The 18,853-nt window shown below is 32.6% G+C and overlaps 1 protein-coding gene across 6 annotated transcripts; it reads left to right on the top strand.

Moving 5' to 3' along the window:
* The first annotated feature begins 402 nt into the window (after positions 1-402).
* Positions 403-18,642, top strand: LOC128183581 (myoneurin-like). 6 transcript variants are annotated; one of them, XM_052852678.1, is made up of 6 exons: positions 403-498; positions 1,738-1,882; positions 2,283-3,415; positions 3,637-3,857; positions 8,176-9,031; positions 11,184-11,250. In XM_052852678.1, the coding sequence occupies exons 2-5, from the start codon at positions 1,757-1,759 to the stop codon at positions 9,012-9,014; spliced, it is 2,319 nt and encodes a 772-aa protein (XP_052708638.1). In that variant the 5' UTR covers positions 403-498; positions 1,738-1,756; the 3' UTR covers positions 9,015-9,031; positions 11,184-11,250. The 6 variants fall into 6 exon arrangements, with proteins under 6 accessions (XP_052708638.1, XP_052708627.1, XP_052708662.1 ...); XM_052852667.1 differs by lacking the exon at positions 11,184-11,250 and adding an exon at positions 10,204-10,344; XM_052852702.1 differs by lacking the exons at positions 8,176-9,031; positions 11,184-11,250 and adding an exon at positions 17,270-18,642.
* Positions 18,643-18,853: the final 211 nt, after the last annotated feature.

The raw sequence follows: 18,853 nt of genomic DNA, 5'->3' as shown, positions 1-18,853 counted from the left end.
GACCCCCCCCCCCCCCTTTTTTTGGGGGGGGGGGATTGACAAAATCTAAATGAATGAATGAATCAATGATTTTAATTTAATTTCACCACTACGTACTTTATTTCGGAAACAATGAACATTGACAGTAGCTTTCTAAAACCACATATACGTTTAGACCCCCCCCCCCCCCCGGCCCCTTCTGAATTAGGATTTTGAGGGTTTAACCTCTTTTTCCGCCAAGATTTCGGCATTAAATTCACACAGTAATATAACCGAAAATAGACCTCAGCGATTATCATTTGGAACCTTCCCCGAACAATTTCCTGGATCTTCTAATGCGAAGAGTAATTTCCCAAACAAGTTTTTCTTGTAAAGAATTAAAATTCCGGAAAAATTCATACCGGTATTTGTTTTAAAATTACTATTTAATGGTATCCGGTCTGTCCAGGAAACTTGAAGTTGAAAACCAAATTAGTGTTTCTCCGACTGTAGAATTGATCATTTTAATTGTCATTGAAGGTATTAGAATTTATGCATTAGAACTTTTATGTACATATTAGAGGTTTAGGCATTGGCCATGTTTACGCTACCCTGTACATGCTGTACTGAACAGCGAAAAACATGGCCATGGGGGCTTGTCATGAACTTTTACTTTATGATTAATTATTTAAATTACATTCCTGTTAATTTTTATGAAGGAGCCTTTTATAATTTTAAATGTGTTATCAAAATGGATAATTCATTCCTAATCTGAAACTGCAGACAAGTTTTAATTAAAAGACTTTATGTAACTTTTTAAAGGCTGTAAAGTACACAATAGAACATTTAATCCAATGCCCTGTAAATTTTTTGCCACAAAATAATCATAATGAAATCAATTTTGATTTCAATCTAAAGCAGAACTTAAAGTTGTCCCAGTCAGATATTAGTTTATACAAAAAGAGACTGTCCAAAAGAAGTTTTATATATGCAAAATTGCATGAGACAATTTGAAACATACGTGTTAAGGAAAGTTTGAGAGACATAACAAGAAAGTGAAATTAGTTAGGGCGATGGGAAAGACATAAATACAAGATTATCATTTGATGTATCTCCCCAAAACAATGTTCAATTTTGGAGTTAGTTGACTTGTCTCTAAAGAATCATAGGATTAGTAAAAGAAAACTAGTGCCAGAAAATATTGTAATAATGAGTATGATTTTTGACTGAAATTATTCAATATTGGATGGATGGAAATTGTTTTTTTTTCATTTTTTCTTTCCACTAGACATAAAAGACATGCATGCAAAAAATAAAACCTTTTCTACAATACAATTCTCTTATATTTTCTACCGTAACAGTATACTTAATGAGAGAAAATATGCAAATATCTGAATGCTGTGTTATGCTTTACAACTGATTACCTAAATTTGAATACATCAAGTTAAATTAGAATTAGGTTGCCTTTGTTCAAAAGTCTACTTTGAGCCGTGTAAGGACCAAAATATATGCATTAACCAAACAGTTGGGTTCAACTTTCTGGTAAATAAAAAAAATATGTAGAAAATGCACATTGTAAAGGTCTGCATGTACATTATTTCTTGTTCAACAGACTAAGGCAAAAGGATGGAAATGTAGCTGTGTCAGTAGACTGCAATTTTAGAAATGTTATTTATAGACCTCTTTGGACGTGTAAAGTAAAATAAATAAATAAGATAAATAAATTCTGCACATATTAAAATAATCCCATATAATCCAATTTTTTCGTCAATATTGCAGAAAAGCCACAGAACCCAGGATGAGTTACCAGAAGGTTTACATGAACCAGATTTACTCGAGCTCCATCATGAGGCAGGTGGCTCAGATGTGGAAAAACCAGCTGCTGTGTGACGCAGTCATCAAGACAGGAAACATTCAAACAAAGGTAAGTACACCATCTTATGATTGTTACTTTAAAGCTGAACACCACTCATAAATAGGCACCAGCACAGGGTTTACATAATCATTCAATTTTGTAAACTATTATATGTGTAGTATTCCTTACCTTGTCTGAGATTTTGCACATTTGTTCCTAGTTTTATGTGCATTTTTTGTTTGTAAATAATGTATTGACAAGATTTTCTGTTAATTTTCTGCTGGCTTTGAAATAAGTGCATAATATTTAATAAATCATTGCAACAGAGTAACATGGCAATGTAGTCTGTAAGTCCATACATATGAGACATGTACAGTTCAGTACTGGTACTTTTGTTTCTAGTTCTGCATTACACCATGGAATGTAATTAATTCCATTTGAATATGTTTTGTTATTTATTTCATTGCAGGCTCATAGACTGGTGTTAATTGCTGCCTGTCCAATGTTACAAGACAGAGAGAATGCTTCCGTGGGTTCACATTTAGAGGTGCGTCTTAATTCAGACATCAGTGAGGCAGCAGTGAATACTTTTTTGCAGTATCTCTATGAAGGATACATGATGTTAACAGAAGAAAACTGCAGAGAAGTGGAGAAAATTGCAAAGATGCTTCATGTGGATAGTGTAACAAAATGTTGTTCTGACTTTCAAAAATGCATGAATGCAAAGAGAGGTTACAGCTCATACCAAGGACTCAACTTTGATTTACAAGACAGTGTCGATTTTCGATTTGTCTATACAACAGATTTGCAAAAAATGGCTCCAGATTCTCACAACAAGAGACAGTTTGATGATGTGAACATGACAGGTCCTGCCTCAAAACGACCTAGATCACAACCTTTTTCCAGTCTTGTAGCAAATCGACCAGATGATCACATGTCTATGAATGACAGCTACAGTAGATCACATGACCAAGGTGCTGCTAGAGGTCAGAATGAAGGAGTGATTGACATTAGTGAAGAAAGTGTGGAGCTTGTGAACGTTGGACCAGCAGCTCGAGATCCAGATGGATGGCCTGTTAATACAGACTTGCCACCACTGAAAACAAGCTCTTCTGTGTCAGTGGCCCATCAGCAGGGAGGTAACTCTGACATACAGATCATTGATGTACAGTCAATTAGGAGAGACCAGCAGAATACATTTGGCAGAATGGAGGACTCTAGAAGTGACACTCTGGGGGCGGGGACCTCCTCGGGTTTATCAGAGAGACATAGTCATATACCAAGTACTGTGAGGCATATGGAAGATTCCAACAAGTACATGTCATCAACCACTGCCAGAGAAAACATTGTCAGATCATCACCATTAAGCTCTAGTCCACCAAAAAGTGTTCAGAAACAGCGAATAGGAACAGAAGATATACACAGATCATTTGCTTTAGGTTCAGCAGTGGCAGCAGCATCTGATCATGGGCCTTTTTCCATACCATCTAGCTCAAGTTATAAATCTGCAGATATTGCTCACAATTTGTATGAAAAGACACATAACTCTGATACAAATAGCACCAACAGAGTCAGTTCAAATAAGTCTGCAGAGGAACAAAGGTTTGTTATGATGTTTTTTCAGTAAACAATTCAATTACATTAAAAACATGATGTTCAAAATTACTTATTTGTACCTCATGCAGTTGAGAAGATTTTATTAGAAAGGTAAATGAATTAAATTGGTTTTTGATCATTTGATAGTTGGTGTGTGATGGTAAATGTAAAAGTATTAATGCCCTTTTCAGAATTTATATTTTGATTATTAAATGCTTTTGATGTAGCAGACCTGCACCATCTCCAGAGCCCATTATTGTGAAGTTGGAAGATGAGACCACAGAATCAGAAAGCATTGAACTTTATATCCAGAATCCATCCAATGATTCCTTTAGCCAAGATCCAGGCGGGGATAGCCTTGGAGAATTCGATCCGGATCTATCCAACGATGACAGCATGAGTATGGAGCATGGACAGCCTAATTTTACAATGGATGACCAATCACAAGGTGAGGATTTATAGCTCTCCACAGAGAGGACCAAGTTACTGCAAACACTTCCAGTAATCTCCATCCTTGTTAAAAATGATGTTAAGTTTAAGATTTTACAGAACTGTCTGTTTCTTGGGCATCAAACCTGAAAACATATTTGAATTTATTTTCTGTCATATTTATAGTATACACATATTTACAATACACAATTGTTAATAGGAAGGATGAGCATGATAGAAGCATTTTTTGATCAAACTATTCATCCATCTGAATCATCATTGAATTCCAAAAGATGTTCTTGTTGCATTTGTTCTGTACTTGTCATTAATTTGGTTGGTCAGTCTGTTGTTTAGCCAGGGATGGGGTAATGGTCATTTGTAATGGTAATTGAGTGTAATTAATTATAAATTATGATGTAATTGAAAGTAATGTGTAATATTGACGTATTTTTGAAATACACGTAATGGTAAATTAATCAATTACTTTCAAAAAGACATGTAATTCAAATAATTATTCAATTACTTTCATGTCAATCTGCTTATGTTCAATATATGTATTTTTCTTAAATGTAATGTGTAATTGAATTAATTACACTTGCAAAGTAATTGTAATTTAATTAATTACATTAGAAAATCCTTGTTAAGGTAAAAGTAATTTAATTGAAGGTTTAAAGCAAGTGATTGTAATTTAATAATTACTTTTGAATGTAATTGACCCCATTTCTGTTATGTTACCAGTATTCTCTGATCAAAACATGGTATTAAGATCTTTGCTCAAGGTGGTATTATACATAATTGTCGATATTAACTGGGATAAAAGTTAATCATTAATAAACAAAATACTTTCACCAGTTTAGAATTTTCAATTTTTAAAGTTTTTGACCACAAAATGTTTTAAAATTTTTAGAATAGTTAAAAAATGTAAAAGCCCCAGCAGGATTCGAACTTATGACTTACAGATTACATTTATTTAGTATTTTATGCTCTAAACCATTGTGCTACAGTGTGCAGTGACAATTTTTGGAAAGAAAATAGTAATAAAATTAAACTTGATTTTATTTTGTTGATTTCGATAGGAAATACGTCACAAAATGGAGGTGTCCTGTACCACCTTAACAGACATCAAAATTGTACATTTATACCCCATATTGAGGACATATAAATTACCTATTTGTTGAAAGGTCACAAGAAAAAAAGTTGAAGTGTCAAAATACTCTGGTCATTGACTTTAGATCAAGAGATTTCTGCTCAATATTTTGAGAAACCCTTTGCTTTATATACAGACATCTAATTTTGTACATTTATACCCCATATTGAGGACATGTAAATGACTTCTATTGTTGCAAGGTCACAAGAACAAAGGTTGAAGTGTCAAAATACTCTGGTCATTGACTTTATATCAAGAGATTCCTGCTCAATATTTTGAGAATCCTTTGCTTTACAGACAACAAACTTAACCCACACGTTCCACTGTACCACAAAAACAATGGTGACTTTTGGTTCTCATATCAGAAGGTGAAAGGTCAAACTACTCTTGGCATAAGATGATATCATCCACTTAATTTTTTGGGAACCCTTTGCTTGTCAGACCTCAAACTTGATACACCCCTAAGACATTAATGATACCTATATATGTGAAAGGTCAATGGGTTAAACTATTCTATATATTCAAATGTGTTCTGTTCATATCAATCAGATGTGTTCTTTATCATATGTCCAGTGGTAACCTTATAAAACACCAGGTATTAACAAGCTGGAGTGAAAAAAAATTGTCTAGAAAACATAATAGTAACATTGCAAGGTGTTTGACTTTTTGTATGAATAGGTACTACAATTACTTGAACCTGTAAATGAAGGATATTGTTAATATAATTTGAAAATAAATCAAAACAGACCATGACTTGATATCTACAGAAGATAGTGGTTGTGTTTGCAGCAACTTTCCTGCTATTATTGAAACAGTAATGTTTGTAACTTCAGAATGACAGATAATATTCAGTCATTCATCTGGTTTCAAACTAAAGTGTTTTATATATCATAGGTTATGTACTACATGTATATATAGTATATTAAATAGTGCTGAAACGAATACCATAAATAAGTATTCGAATATTCGCGAGTGCTATTCGATTCGTATTCGAATATTCGTAGATGTCAAAGACAAGGTATTAAGTTTGTGTTACTAAGTGGGTGTATGTGTAGACTGCTAAAACACGTCAGTTCGAAGTTGACACTAAATGCATGAGTATCCATTAAATTGGTTGTGCATTTATTTTTTAGCTCACCGAGACGTTGTAATATAATACTATATTGTATTATATTTTATGATATTGTATTATGTGATCAAATACAATAAGGTATAACACAATACAATGTCATATCATATGTTACAATATCATATCTCATTATTGTTTATTACGGTGTTTTATTGTATTATATGATATATATTATAAATATGACATGATGCAATATTTAATTTTATATCATTGTATTGATTAACATATGAACATATGATTATCATAAAAAAAATTTATCAGATGATATACGATATTTTGTCAAAACAGAATCCATGAATATCCAAGATCATAAAGTATGATTTTCATATAAAACGATAAAGGTGGTCTTATGAAGGTAATGTCTCATAAGGGTGATGCTCCGTCTCGGTGAGCTTAGTAATCTATGATTACCTATGTTTAAGCAAATAATATACCGATATTTTTTTTTAATTTCTTTTAAATACAATCAAAAGATTTATTACTTCTTCAATAATATACTGCAGTCCTGACTCCTGTGTGAGACGATATAGTATTAAAAAGAAAACTGATAACGCTCATAGTTCCGGAAATGTTCTGTTTATTTAAAAAAACAAAAACAAATTATATCGAGGTATCTTTTTAAAAAAAACTTTCGATATTAACTCTCCGTAGCTCACACACGTCCAAACATTTAAGCAAATTATTTCTTTAGCGTATATTATGAATTGATAAATCCAGAATGTTTGTCTCCGTTTGATGTAAACCCTGCTTTTACTTTCAAGGTAAACAAGCATGGCGGAAGAGTCTATTACTGTGTTAAGTAATAGATTCTACCAAGCATGGCAGTCATAGATGGCTTGTCTTTTCTTTCGTTCAGATTGAAATTTTCCAGCTTCTCCTTTCCATTGTAACTAAATAACACGATACTGCTTAGTTTACAATGCTTAATATGGGTGTTAAACATGTGATCAAATATTCAAATGCTAAATATACATTCGAATATTATAAATTAACTATTCATTTGCGAATATTCGGACATTTGTTTCAGCACTAATATTAAACGTAGCAGCACTATTATATTATAATTTTCTGTTTTGATGCAATTTGAAAATTCATGATTATAAAATCATGAGGATTTTCATAAATTAATGTGGTACAGCAATAGTTCAACCTCCACGTTTTCACATATTTCAAGTACTGGTAACTTCAAGGTTAATTTGTGTATTGTAGAAATGTAATACATATACAACTTAAATAGGTGTCCCTAACTTTCTGTGTAACTTGAGGACAAACATAATGATCCGAGTCCATTTGGTCTTTTTTCTCACTCATTACGAGTGACTTTCAGTAAGGTTGGTTAGTCTGTGAACATCTTAAAACAGTTTTCATTCAATTCTTTCCATTGGTACACAGAGAACCAAATTATTTATATTTCTATGTGTATTTTCATGTAACTTTATTTTGTGATCTAGCTTTTACTCCATTGGCATTGATATGTCACGTTGTGTTTACCAAATATTGTTTTGCATTCACATAGGTTAGGAAGCCTTTTTCATGTTTTTTGTTTGAGAATATAAGCATTAACTTATTTGGGAGTTCATCTGATTGATCATTACAAAGTGAGATTGTTTTGAATATGAAAAGTCTTTCTGTTTAAAACATTGGGCATCCTGTCTTTCTCACTCAGATACACTGAAGGCAAAATTCACCATCTAAATTAAATTTTTTGACATGACAGATTTCAAAAAACCCTTCAAATACATAAAATATTATGAATTAATAACCATGATCCATTTGTTATTAATTGAAAAAACATAAATTCAACATGTTCAAATTGTCTTAATCAAATCCTTCAAATTTGCATGTGTCCAATTACAACTGAACCAGACTCAGTCTGATGAAAAAAATATATGTTTACCTGTTGAATCTTTTTTTGAAAGTCTGAATTAATATCAAACAAATTTGTGCAGGAAGACATACAAAGAGTACTGCTTCAATATTAAAATTCAAAATTCATAAGCCAATTATGATCCTTATTATTTCTAAGTATGTCAACTACCAAGGGAATTTGTTGTGCTTTAGACCCTGCATATCGATCAACAAGACACATCACTGAAGAGAAAAGAAAAGAAGGAAATCAGGCATGCAAGCAGAGCTGTGAGTCTAAGGGACAAAACAGAAGTTATTATGATGCTGATAATGAAATAAGAAAGCTATCATCTAGTATGAATGGTCTCAACAACAGATTTTCCCAGCTATGTGAAAGCAGTGCTTCGATACAGTATATGGTTGAAGAGCTTGTTGACAGTTCCAATACTATAGAAAAATTGTTAATAAACATGACACCAGGTTTAAGTGATGAACCTGAAATGGAAGGAGAAGATACTATAGTACTGGGAAATGAAACGGCAGTTAGAGAAAGCAACACTAATGAATCAGTATCATTAGGCAAAGAACTCACCAAAGAAAACAGAAAAACAACTCCCACTGAAATGGAAAGTTTCATTGCTATGGCAGCAGAATCTTGTAAAGTACAAGCAGCAACTAAGACCAAAGACAGTTTTTCTGATATTCCAAAGACCTACAGAATTTCCTATGCAACCCTTAGAGAGCTAAAAGCAGGCTCAAAGAATGCAGCAGTTTTTGCAGGAAATATAATAAAGAAATTGTTTCCAGAGCTGTTTGGACCTAGTGGGTTGAGATTTAAGTACTCTTTCTTTGGTGGAGGAAAACTGAAGAAAAATGAATTGGACCGTCAAAGGAAATCATACATGAGACGATATATTACAGCAATGTATTCTGAAATCTCTTCAGAGGGAGATTGGAAAGATATTGTAAACAGGGTAAATGAAATCTTGAGACGTCCAGCCCAATCAGTACCAAGAAATTCAAAAGGTTCTGCTGAAAAAGCCAATGAGTAGATACATCAGCAATGGAAGTAAGGACCACATCCTTCAGAATTGAAACAGACTGTATAACTAAACCAATCCCATAGCTTTATAAAACTGAGTGCTTCTCAAAACTCAATAAATAATTTTTTTGCTTTATTTCCTTGTGCCAAAAGAAAATTTATTCATTATAAAGAAGTGATAAATTGAAAATATAAGGTTTTTTTTAGCATAAATATTACATGTGGGTGGTTTCAAACAATTTTTTTTTCACGTACTCAAATACTCAACCAAAAAACTTTGATTTATAAAAAACGTAGTGAAACTGGCTTATCAATGTGCATGGCTGCACATATTTAAGCAGCTTTTTTGTTTCTTGATTAACATCATTTTCATTCCATGTATTGCGCTTGATCATGATATGTTTTTTTAACCTGATGCTGAAGCAAACAATTTGCTATTACTTGGTGACTTCAGGGTTTTCACAAACTTTAATTCAACCAAAATTCCCAATTTTTCCAAAGAAGTTGATGATGTAATGGAAATTATTTAAATTAGGTCTTGTCTTTAAAATATTTTAAAAGAACTATTTCATTTTTATTGACACTTTTGAATAAGCATTTTCAAGATTGCTTAACCCTAACCCCAACAAATAAAAGGGAACAGGAGTTCAAAGTGAACAAAACTGTTTACATAAAAATATCTGATAAAGAACGATAATGGGCTACAGCTTAAAAAGTTATAGAAGCATTCTGTCGAAAAAAAAAATTATTCTGTTTTTGGTATGACATCAAGACTCTGCAAGCGACTTTCCTGGGGTTAAAATAAATTTATATTAACTAGTCTACTACTCGTTTTGAACAACATGAAGGCTAGAAAACTGAAATCAATATGCAAATAAGATGGTGCAATGAAATAAGCTTTGTTGAATAAAGTTGTCAAGACAAATATACAATGCAGAATCACGTTGGTAAATATTATACATAAATTAATAAAGTAAATGGAATCCAAATTTGCATAGGAATGATTTGAAAATTAACCTTAATTGCATTACACTGTAATGTTTCCATAAAAATTATTTTTCATTTCGATTTTTAAATGCCTGTTTTACCGTTGGTATTCTGGCTCAGGCGAATGATGTCGTGATTTTGTCCTGGTGGGTTATTTTTAAATTTCATTATGATATAGTGTTGGGTACTAACACTGGTTTTTCTATTGGTAGGTATCCATAGTTCCTTGGTTGTTGTTACTCAGGAGGCCTCTGTTTTTCCGATAGGCATGCCTATCACCTCCAATAAAGCGAGTTCTTTCTATTGTAAGCATTGCAGTGAATGGTTTGACTGTGAGCTAGACTTAGTGCAACACCTTCAAGCAGTGGAGAGACTTAATGTTTGCCGTGTGTGTCGAGTCTGTGGCAAATATTTCAGGTCTGCTAACGGCCATAAGTATCACATGTTGATGAACCACAATACCAACAAAAGTAACTTTCGCTGTCAAATTTGTGGACGATTTTGTCAAGGTGCTAGCTTTTTGAGGAAACATATGAGAACTCATGACAAAGTAAAAGAGTGATAGTTTTCCGAACTCGTAGCTCTTAACTTCTCATTGTAATCTTTGCTGTATTTCGAGTTGTATGTACACTCCTTAGTACTTTTGTATATTTTGTACAAAGCTGTTCTCATAATTTCTTTTATGTTGCTTCATTTTATATATTGTTTACACAATAAATACATCTCTCCACTAAATTTATTGATATTCGTAGTATTTATTTTTTTCATTTTCAAAAATTTGCTTGTCGCCATAGACCTTAATGTAATCTTCATTTATTAATTATTCCTCAGGAAATAACATTTTTTAAAAATTTTCTCTTGGTAAATCCTTTTCTATTCAAAAATGCTTCGAATTAATATCAGACTATAAAATATATGATATATATTCAGGGTTAGAAATTTATGTCCTAATATGGATTGAGTACCTCAAGAAAATTACAATCTCAAACGCCTTGTCTTATTTTAAGTTTTCCTGTCATTAAGGAATGTCTTACACTTACTAAAAATACGATGCAAACGCGTATAGTATCATTCTTTAAAAAGCATGTTAGATAAATGCGCAAACCATTACGTTACCGTCTTTGATGTTTAAATTTAGATTAGAGCGATTTCTCTTTTCTCTTTTTATCTCAAGAATTTTCTCTCTTCATAGGGATGAAGGGGAGAAGAGAAGTCAGATCGCCTTTTAAACAGTATTGTGCCTCATTCCAGTGTAAAAAATGCGGCAATTCTTTCTCCAACGCCGAGTCGCTTGTAAAACATCTTAGAGAAGTCGAAAAGAAAAGATATGTTAAAGTCTGCAACTGTGGAGAGGTCTTTTTCTTGATGAGAACTTATCGGTATCATTTGCAAGTCAAACACGGAGTTGTCACAAGCTGTCCCCAATGTTCAATTTGTGGGAGTTATTTTCAAGACAATTACAATCTCAACCGTCATATGATGACCCATCGCTCTGCTTTCATGTGTAATAATTGTGGTGAGATGTGCAAGAATCAAACGGGTCTTGCTCTCCACCTAAGATATTGCAAATCTCAGACTCAGGACGATACCAGTAGTGACTGTGCAGACAGAAAGTTACAATAACATTGGTGGTCATATTGTTTAAATACTAATGTGAGATTCAATTTAAATTTGCAGACGTATCATCATGTGGACTGCAATGTCGTTTCTGCAAGAGAGTGTTCGAACAATTCGGCAAGCTTGTCCAACATCTACGGGTAGATGAAAATTACATTGACGTTATAGAATTGTGCACAATTTGTTGTGAAGTGTTCTACTCGTCCCAAGCGCACCAAGATCATTTGATAAGGTTTCACTTGGCGTCCAAAAACCAGTGCCCCATCTGTAGTGTTGTAGTGAAGCACGCGTGTAACTTCCGTCGACATGTGGCGAGTCACTCGATGGAGAGACCTTTTGTCTGCTCGCACTGTAAAAGCAGTTTCAAAAGAAAGGACCATCTAAAAGATCATCTCCTCAAGTGTAACAGACAGTGACATTAGTAAAACTATTATATTTGCTTAGTTTCTAATACCAATATTTGCAATATCTATGAATTTACATTATCATACAAAATTATGTTTTCCTGTGGAATTTAAAATAAAAGGAAAAGTTATTTTTGTCGAAAATTGTTTCAGTGCAAGGAATGGGATGTCTTCTTGATAAATGGATATTCGTTACATAAATGTTTTCTAATTTATTTACGGAATAAAAAAGGATTTTTTTTTTACGTTTTTTTTCATAAAATGCTCATTGTTATTCTTTAAATGTAAAGTCCTTTTCTTCGAAAATATTTTTATATAAAAATAATGCAGTTATTTGAAAAATTGCTTCATTGTTAAGTCTGTGAGAAAAAATCACTTCAAAGAAGCATTCTACCAAAATTTTAAAAATCTTTATGGAGTGACTATTGATTCAGCATCGGAGTTTCATGAGCTCATCTTAAAAAATCCAAAGAGCAGATCCGAATGTCTCATCTGTGGAACAAAGATAAAAAAATGAGGGCATCTTTTTCTGGCATATAGCCAGTCATTTTTTGGAATAAAAAACCTTCCAGTGCGGGAATTGCAGAATAGATTTCAATAGGAAAGAAAAGATAAATTGCCATGAGCGAAAATGCGCTCCTCGCTGAAAGGTAGCGCGCCGTCGTATTTTCTGTGTAAAGCCACGTGTTTATTTTATTTTTAAGAATATTATTGAAAATTATTAACTGGAACTCATCTACATATAACTTTTGAATTACAGTTTTATGCACAAATTAAAAAAAAAGATACTTACTGATCTCTAACCTGTAGTTTCATAAACAAACTAATTATGATATTTTGAAGTGCACCTGTCTAGTTGAAACTACAATGTATCATGCAGATAAAAATTATTGACATTTTTGTAAAGTGAATCTGAAGTATAATGCATGTTTTATAATTGTTTTATATCTTACGTAGCCATTTTTGATGAATTAAGATTAAGCCATTTACCTTTCCTCTTTATTTAAGGAATAAGGAATCATTCTTTGAGTATTATGAGGTGATAATTTTGGTCGGGGCGTGGTCAAATCCAATAAAGCCCGAAGGGCATTATAATAGATTTGACCACGCGTCGACCAAAATTATCACCTCATAATATTCAAAGAATTATTCCTTATTACTTATATTTACACTGTATATGACTTCCAATTTCTACACTTTCAAACAACATAAATTAAAGCCAATATTTTTTCATGAAGCACATGTTATGTATAACTACGCGGCGCAGGCAATACCGTTTTTCGGTTATGCTATAAGATATGCCCATTTTGTGTCACTCATCTTTTATGAAATTATAAGGTTTTAGGCTTCAAATTTGATTCGTAATTTTATCACAGACAAAAACAAATGAAAATGTAAATATTTCTCGAGAATTTCTCTCCTCATAGGGATGAAGGGGAGAAGAGAAGATACATAACATTTACTCAATATTCCATATTGAAATTCATTATTTTTTGAATAATTGAAATTATTCAGTATTGTGCCTCATTCCTGTGGATTCTTTTTCAAACACCGACCGACTTGTAAAAGAAAGATATATCAGTGAAAATTTGCAGCTGTGGAGAGGTCTTCATTTTTAAAGAGAACTTTGTCTATAAGTGGCGGGTCGCTTTATTGAGATACGTTTTGTCTGCTCGCACCGTTAAAGCAGTTAAACAAGAAAGGACCGCTTAGAAGGTCATCTTCAGGTATCCCACTCCTCAATTTTTTGTATCAAGAATTTCTTGAAAAGTATACCATTGAAACCTGTAGACAAAACATACTTAAAATATATAAAGATAATGGGAGGTCAGTGTTCATCCCTCTGAGTTATGGCCAATTTAATTTGACCTTTTTGCACCAAAAATGCCATTTCAGCTTGATTAGGATTTGTTGTCAGAATTTTTGACTCGGCAAACTTATTTCTTCTTATATTGTTTTTAATTATGCACAATGGTCGCGCTAAAAGGGGTTAGGAAAAAATTGTACGAAGCTCCAAAAATTTTTTGTGACCTTTTTGCACTTAGAATAGACAATTTTCATAATAGTTAAAATTTCATGGGGAATAAAATATTTTGAATATTAAGAATTTTATATGATTAATCCAGTTTGTCCAGATATGTATTCAGTATCATTTTCACATGATAGGGGTCAATGATGTCAAATTTTAGATATATGGCATCAAAGGTAAAATTCTCGCAAAATTTGGCTTAAAAAAATTCAGACATTTTCTATACATTTGCATGATTTATGCTAAACGTCTATCACTCTCTCATAATTTAACTTGGTACATTTCACTCAGGACCTATAGAACATGTCACAAACCTATCAAATGTTAGAAATGTGAATAATAAGTAAAGTAAAATAAAAATAAAAGTATATTGAACATTCATAAAATTGTTTCTTTCTGTCTTTTTGTTCTAAAAACCATCCGCAAGAAAAAAAATAGTTTCCCCAAAACTTGTTTGTTTTTTCAATTTAAATTGATTTTATTTATGAATGTTGTGTAATTATGATATAATAATCTTTCTGTGATGATGAAATTAATAAAATCACATCAATTTAAAATATAATGATCATCTGCGCGATGAAACCAAAACGTGAGGTGTGAGATACCTTAATTTTTCAAATATGAATTTACATGTAGTTGTTTTTTTTCCTTAATTATTTGTATTATTTAAAAATCTTCAAAAAAATGTTTTTAAATTAATTTCATCGCATAATGTTTCATGCGTAGATTCGTAAAGCACTGTCTTGATTTGTAGGTGTATGTTAAACAAAAGGTTTGATAATTTTATCTTGGCACCTAATCCTACCTCTATCTTTTTGAAGGTCTGTGTTGCTCTGCTTTGAATTTGTATTTGCAATTGGTTTTATGGAGTTTTGAGATGGTTGACAGTTTGTTATTGTCATTTTTCATCAAGGAATAAAAAAGGATGTTGTTTGTCTGTTTTTGGGAGTTGATTTTAATCAACTCTCCTATGCAGTTACTCTGGCAAACCGAAAGTGAAACAGTGTTTGGACATAGGCACAAATGCTGAGCATTGTTTTTCAAGGAAACTTAAACAGTTTGAAAATAGTCAGATTTTATATAATACGAACAATTTAGATATTTTTGTAGTCTCATGTATTCCTACGCCAGAGTTTAATATAGTCTTGTTCAACCAAACGCTTGGCTCTCTCCGTAAATCTCCGACAAACAGAGAGGCTCTCTTGCTTGTCAGAGATTAACGGAGACAACTGAGCGTCTGGTTGAACGAGACTGGAGTTCAATATCAATAGTGCTTGAATCCATACAATTTGTAGAATTGTTTCGATTACTAATACATAGTTTATAATCTATCTTTAAATATTATACAACATGATTTAAATAAAGAGTTTCTCTAAATTCTTGTCTGAAAAGTCTAATTAAAATTCATATTATAAAAAAAGTGCGTTATTTAAATACAGACTAGAAACTAATTGCAAGATAAGATGATTTTAAAATAATTGATAATCGATAAAATCATCTCCCGTCAGTACTTCAGTACTTTGATTCTTTTACAAAGCCCAAGATGTAACATTTGGGTCATTATATGCTCATTGATTGTTACATTAAATAATACATCTATGTTTTGTACTTTGAAAAAAAAACCTTCTAAATAATGCAGTTATTTGAATTTGTAGAGCACAATTCGGAAAATTGGCTTCGTTGTAAACTCTGCGAGAAAACGTTCAATTCGAAGACGGATTTTATTTGCCACATGTCACTGGAAAAGCACTCTAACGAAAGTTTTAAAATCTGCACGGAGTGTCAAGTGACCATTGACTCAGCCTCTGAATTCCTTGATCACGTCATCTCGAAACACCCAAATAATAGGTCGGAATGTCTCATCTGTGGAACAATAGTAAAAAACAAATGCAACTATTTCCGGCATATTGCCAGCCACTTTCCGGAAAAACCCTACAAGTGCGGTAATTGCGGGAAAGATTTCAAAAGGAAAGACAAGATGAAGAGTCATGAACGAAAATGCGCCCAACGTTGAAAGGTAGTTCGTCTTTTTAAGAGAAACCCACCCACCCCCCCCCCCCCCCCCCCCTCGAAAACAAACCATAAAAAACTGCTCTAAATATCAAAATATACTATTGACGGCACTCATTCTTTTTTTTAAGTTTTAGACACAAACTAAAAACAGCTTATAATTATTCATTCGCTCTCCTGTTCAATATTTTATTTATTCAGAGGAGATTTATTCTATTTGGGTGATAAGCTACGTGTAAATTTAAACGGACACGACATTGTATGCTTTTTGGAACACTATCTTTTTGGAATATTAAACAAAACTTACCTCAACTTGGAAGTCTTCGTGTGTGGATTCCTGCCTTACATGGACGCAATGGCACAGGAAGAATCAGGCACATAGCATCGTTTTTGAAAGTGGGGGGGGGGGGGCAGATTCATCCAAAACATCTTGACAGGGGGGGGGGGGTGGGGGGGGGTAGGGGTAGTAATATACCTTTAACTCCAATTTCACTTATTATTTCCTTATTTTCAATTCAACTCCATCTTAATTAAATTTCTTGTATATAAATTTCAGAAAAATCTTTGCTGTGCAAAAAATTGGGGGGGGGGGAGGGGCAGCCCCCCCCCCCCCCCTGCCCCCCTGATGCAACGTGCTTGAGAATACATTTCATGAGAATACATTTGTGATATTCAATAAAAATATATCTAGAATTTGCACATATGTACTCATTTAAGTCCAAGTATATGTTATACCGTCTGTAAAAATTGACACATCAGCTTCTTGGAAATAATATACATAAACTATGGATCGAAATATGTGTGCTTTGATTTTAAATTTCAAAAAGATTTCGTAAATGCTTCTTATCAAATACACAACTGTTTATGTTTAATATGTACATGCATGTAACGTTATTCAGAATGATTTCAAACATTTAGAATGTATTCATATTCATGTTAAATGTTTTGAGAATTTTGCAAATATTTCTACATTTGAATACTTTGTTTACTAATTATGCAGCTTTATGCATAATGTTGTGTTAGTTCAACATTTTCTATTCGTTATAAAATTATGTTTTTTTGAAAGAAAAATAACAAAAACAACAGAGCATTAACAACAACAACAACCCCCTTCTTAAAATAAACTTTGCATTGCCACTTCGATCTTAGCTTTGGCATGGCTTCTTTTTTGGTAATTTTGACGATATTCGTTGAGAACACACTCCTTTTAACTTTCAGTAATTGCAATAACCCGGGGACTACAGTGCAGGTATTGCCAACAGATGTTCAGTCAACTAGAAGAGCTGTCAAACCATTTACAACTAGATGAACGCTACCAAGGAAGCATCCAACACTGTACCTATTGTAACTTATGTTTCTACTCTACCAAAGTGTATCAAAGTCATATCTTTGCGAAACACTCAGAGAACAGAAACCAGTGTCCGATATGTGGTGTTGGGGTGAAACACACGTGCAACTTCCGCCGCCATGTGTTGAGTCATTTCGTAGAAAAGCCATACAGCTGCGATAAATGTGGTTGTTGTTTCACTAGAAAGGACAGTTTAAAGAAGCACTTGAAAAAACTACATTTCTCAAAAAAGGACAAGAGTTATATAAGAATATCGGTTGAATAGTGTCGTATATCGAAAGATGATTGGCAAAAAAGGTATCGAAGTGCTCCTTTTAAAGAAAACGAAGTGAAATTTAATTTATACAATTTTGTTTTCTTAATAACAATTTAAGACAAATGAGAAGTTAAATATTTGACATTTGTTTATACTCAGTTTAAATCAACGAACACGGAGCGGTAATATACATGTATTATACATATAGAAAAATATTTTGTACTTTTACCCAAGTTTGTAGTGTACACATTGCCTTGAGTAACTCGATTCTTTGAGCAGGAGTAAAATCTAAATTTCAGGAATAGAGATTGTTAACTTCATGTACTTTATTCAAAATACACGAACATGTAACTTAACTTCATGTACTTTCTTTCAAAATCAAAAATTAAATTAACTTGATGTACTTTGTATGATTTTATTAATTTCTCCCACTGATTTGATAGCACAATCACATAAAGTGTTCAACTTGGCTACTGAAGTGCACGCCTCAAAAGCGAAACCCGCTGGAATTGGTCTTTCATTGAAAAAAAAATATCGCAATTTATGGTAAAAATCGTATAACTTTAAAGAAAAATATAAAACGTGGATTATATATTTGACATGGTGTGCTTTCTGTCACTTATTTACATTAATGAATGTGTTTTTTATAGAGTTTTATTGAAATTATATTGACAATATTTTATTGATTATGATAAAAAGGAGAAGTTCAACACAAGATTGGTCTATATTTTCATTCCTTTGCTCGGTCGAAAGAGGAAACAATTTCTTTAAGATGGCCTACAGTTTTTTTTATCATATTTGTTTAATGAATAATTTTTTCGCCACATTCTTCCATATATTTTATGAATTATCTTAAATTGCTACTTATATTTGATACAACTTATCACAACAATATTTATGTAATTTAGACGTTCATACAGACCCGATGTAATTTTATTGAACAGTAATAATGCGCTAAATAGATGATTTACTATTACCTAGTGTTTTTTTTTTTTATCAGTATTAGAAAAGGTTTCGGAACAGGAAACATACATTTATACGTTGGATGACGCTTGTTTTTATGATACTCGCAAGACTTCATTCATTTAATATAATTATGACCAAAACTAGAATATGTTGACTAAGTGTTGCGCACCTATTGCTCTCTAACTCTACATTCTATACAATGTCTATTGCGTTCATTGCTCCATAATCCGAT

This window comes from Crassostrea angulata, chromosome 1, assembly GCF_025612915.1.
Source record: "Crassostrea angulata isolate pt1a10 chromosome 1, ASM2561291v2, whole genome shotgun sequence".
Taxonomy (NCBI): domain Eukaryota; kingdom Metazoa; phylum Mollusca; class Bivalvia; order Ostreida; family Ostreidae; genus Magallana; species Magallana angulata.
Note: the sequence above shows the minus strand (reverse complement) of the source record. Positions and strands in the feature narration are given on the sequence as shown.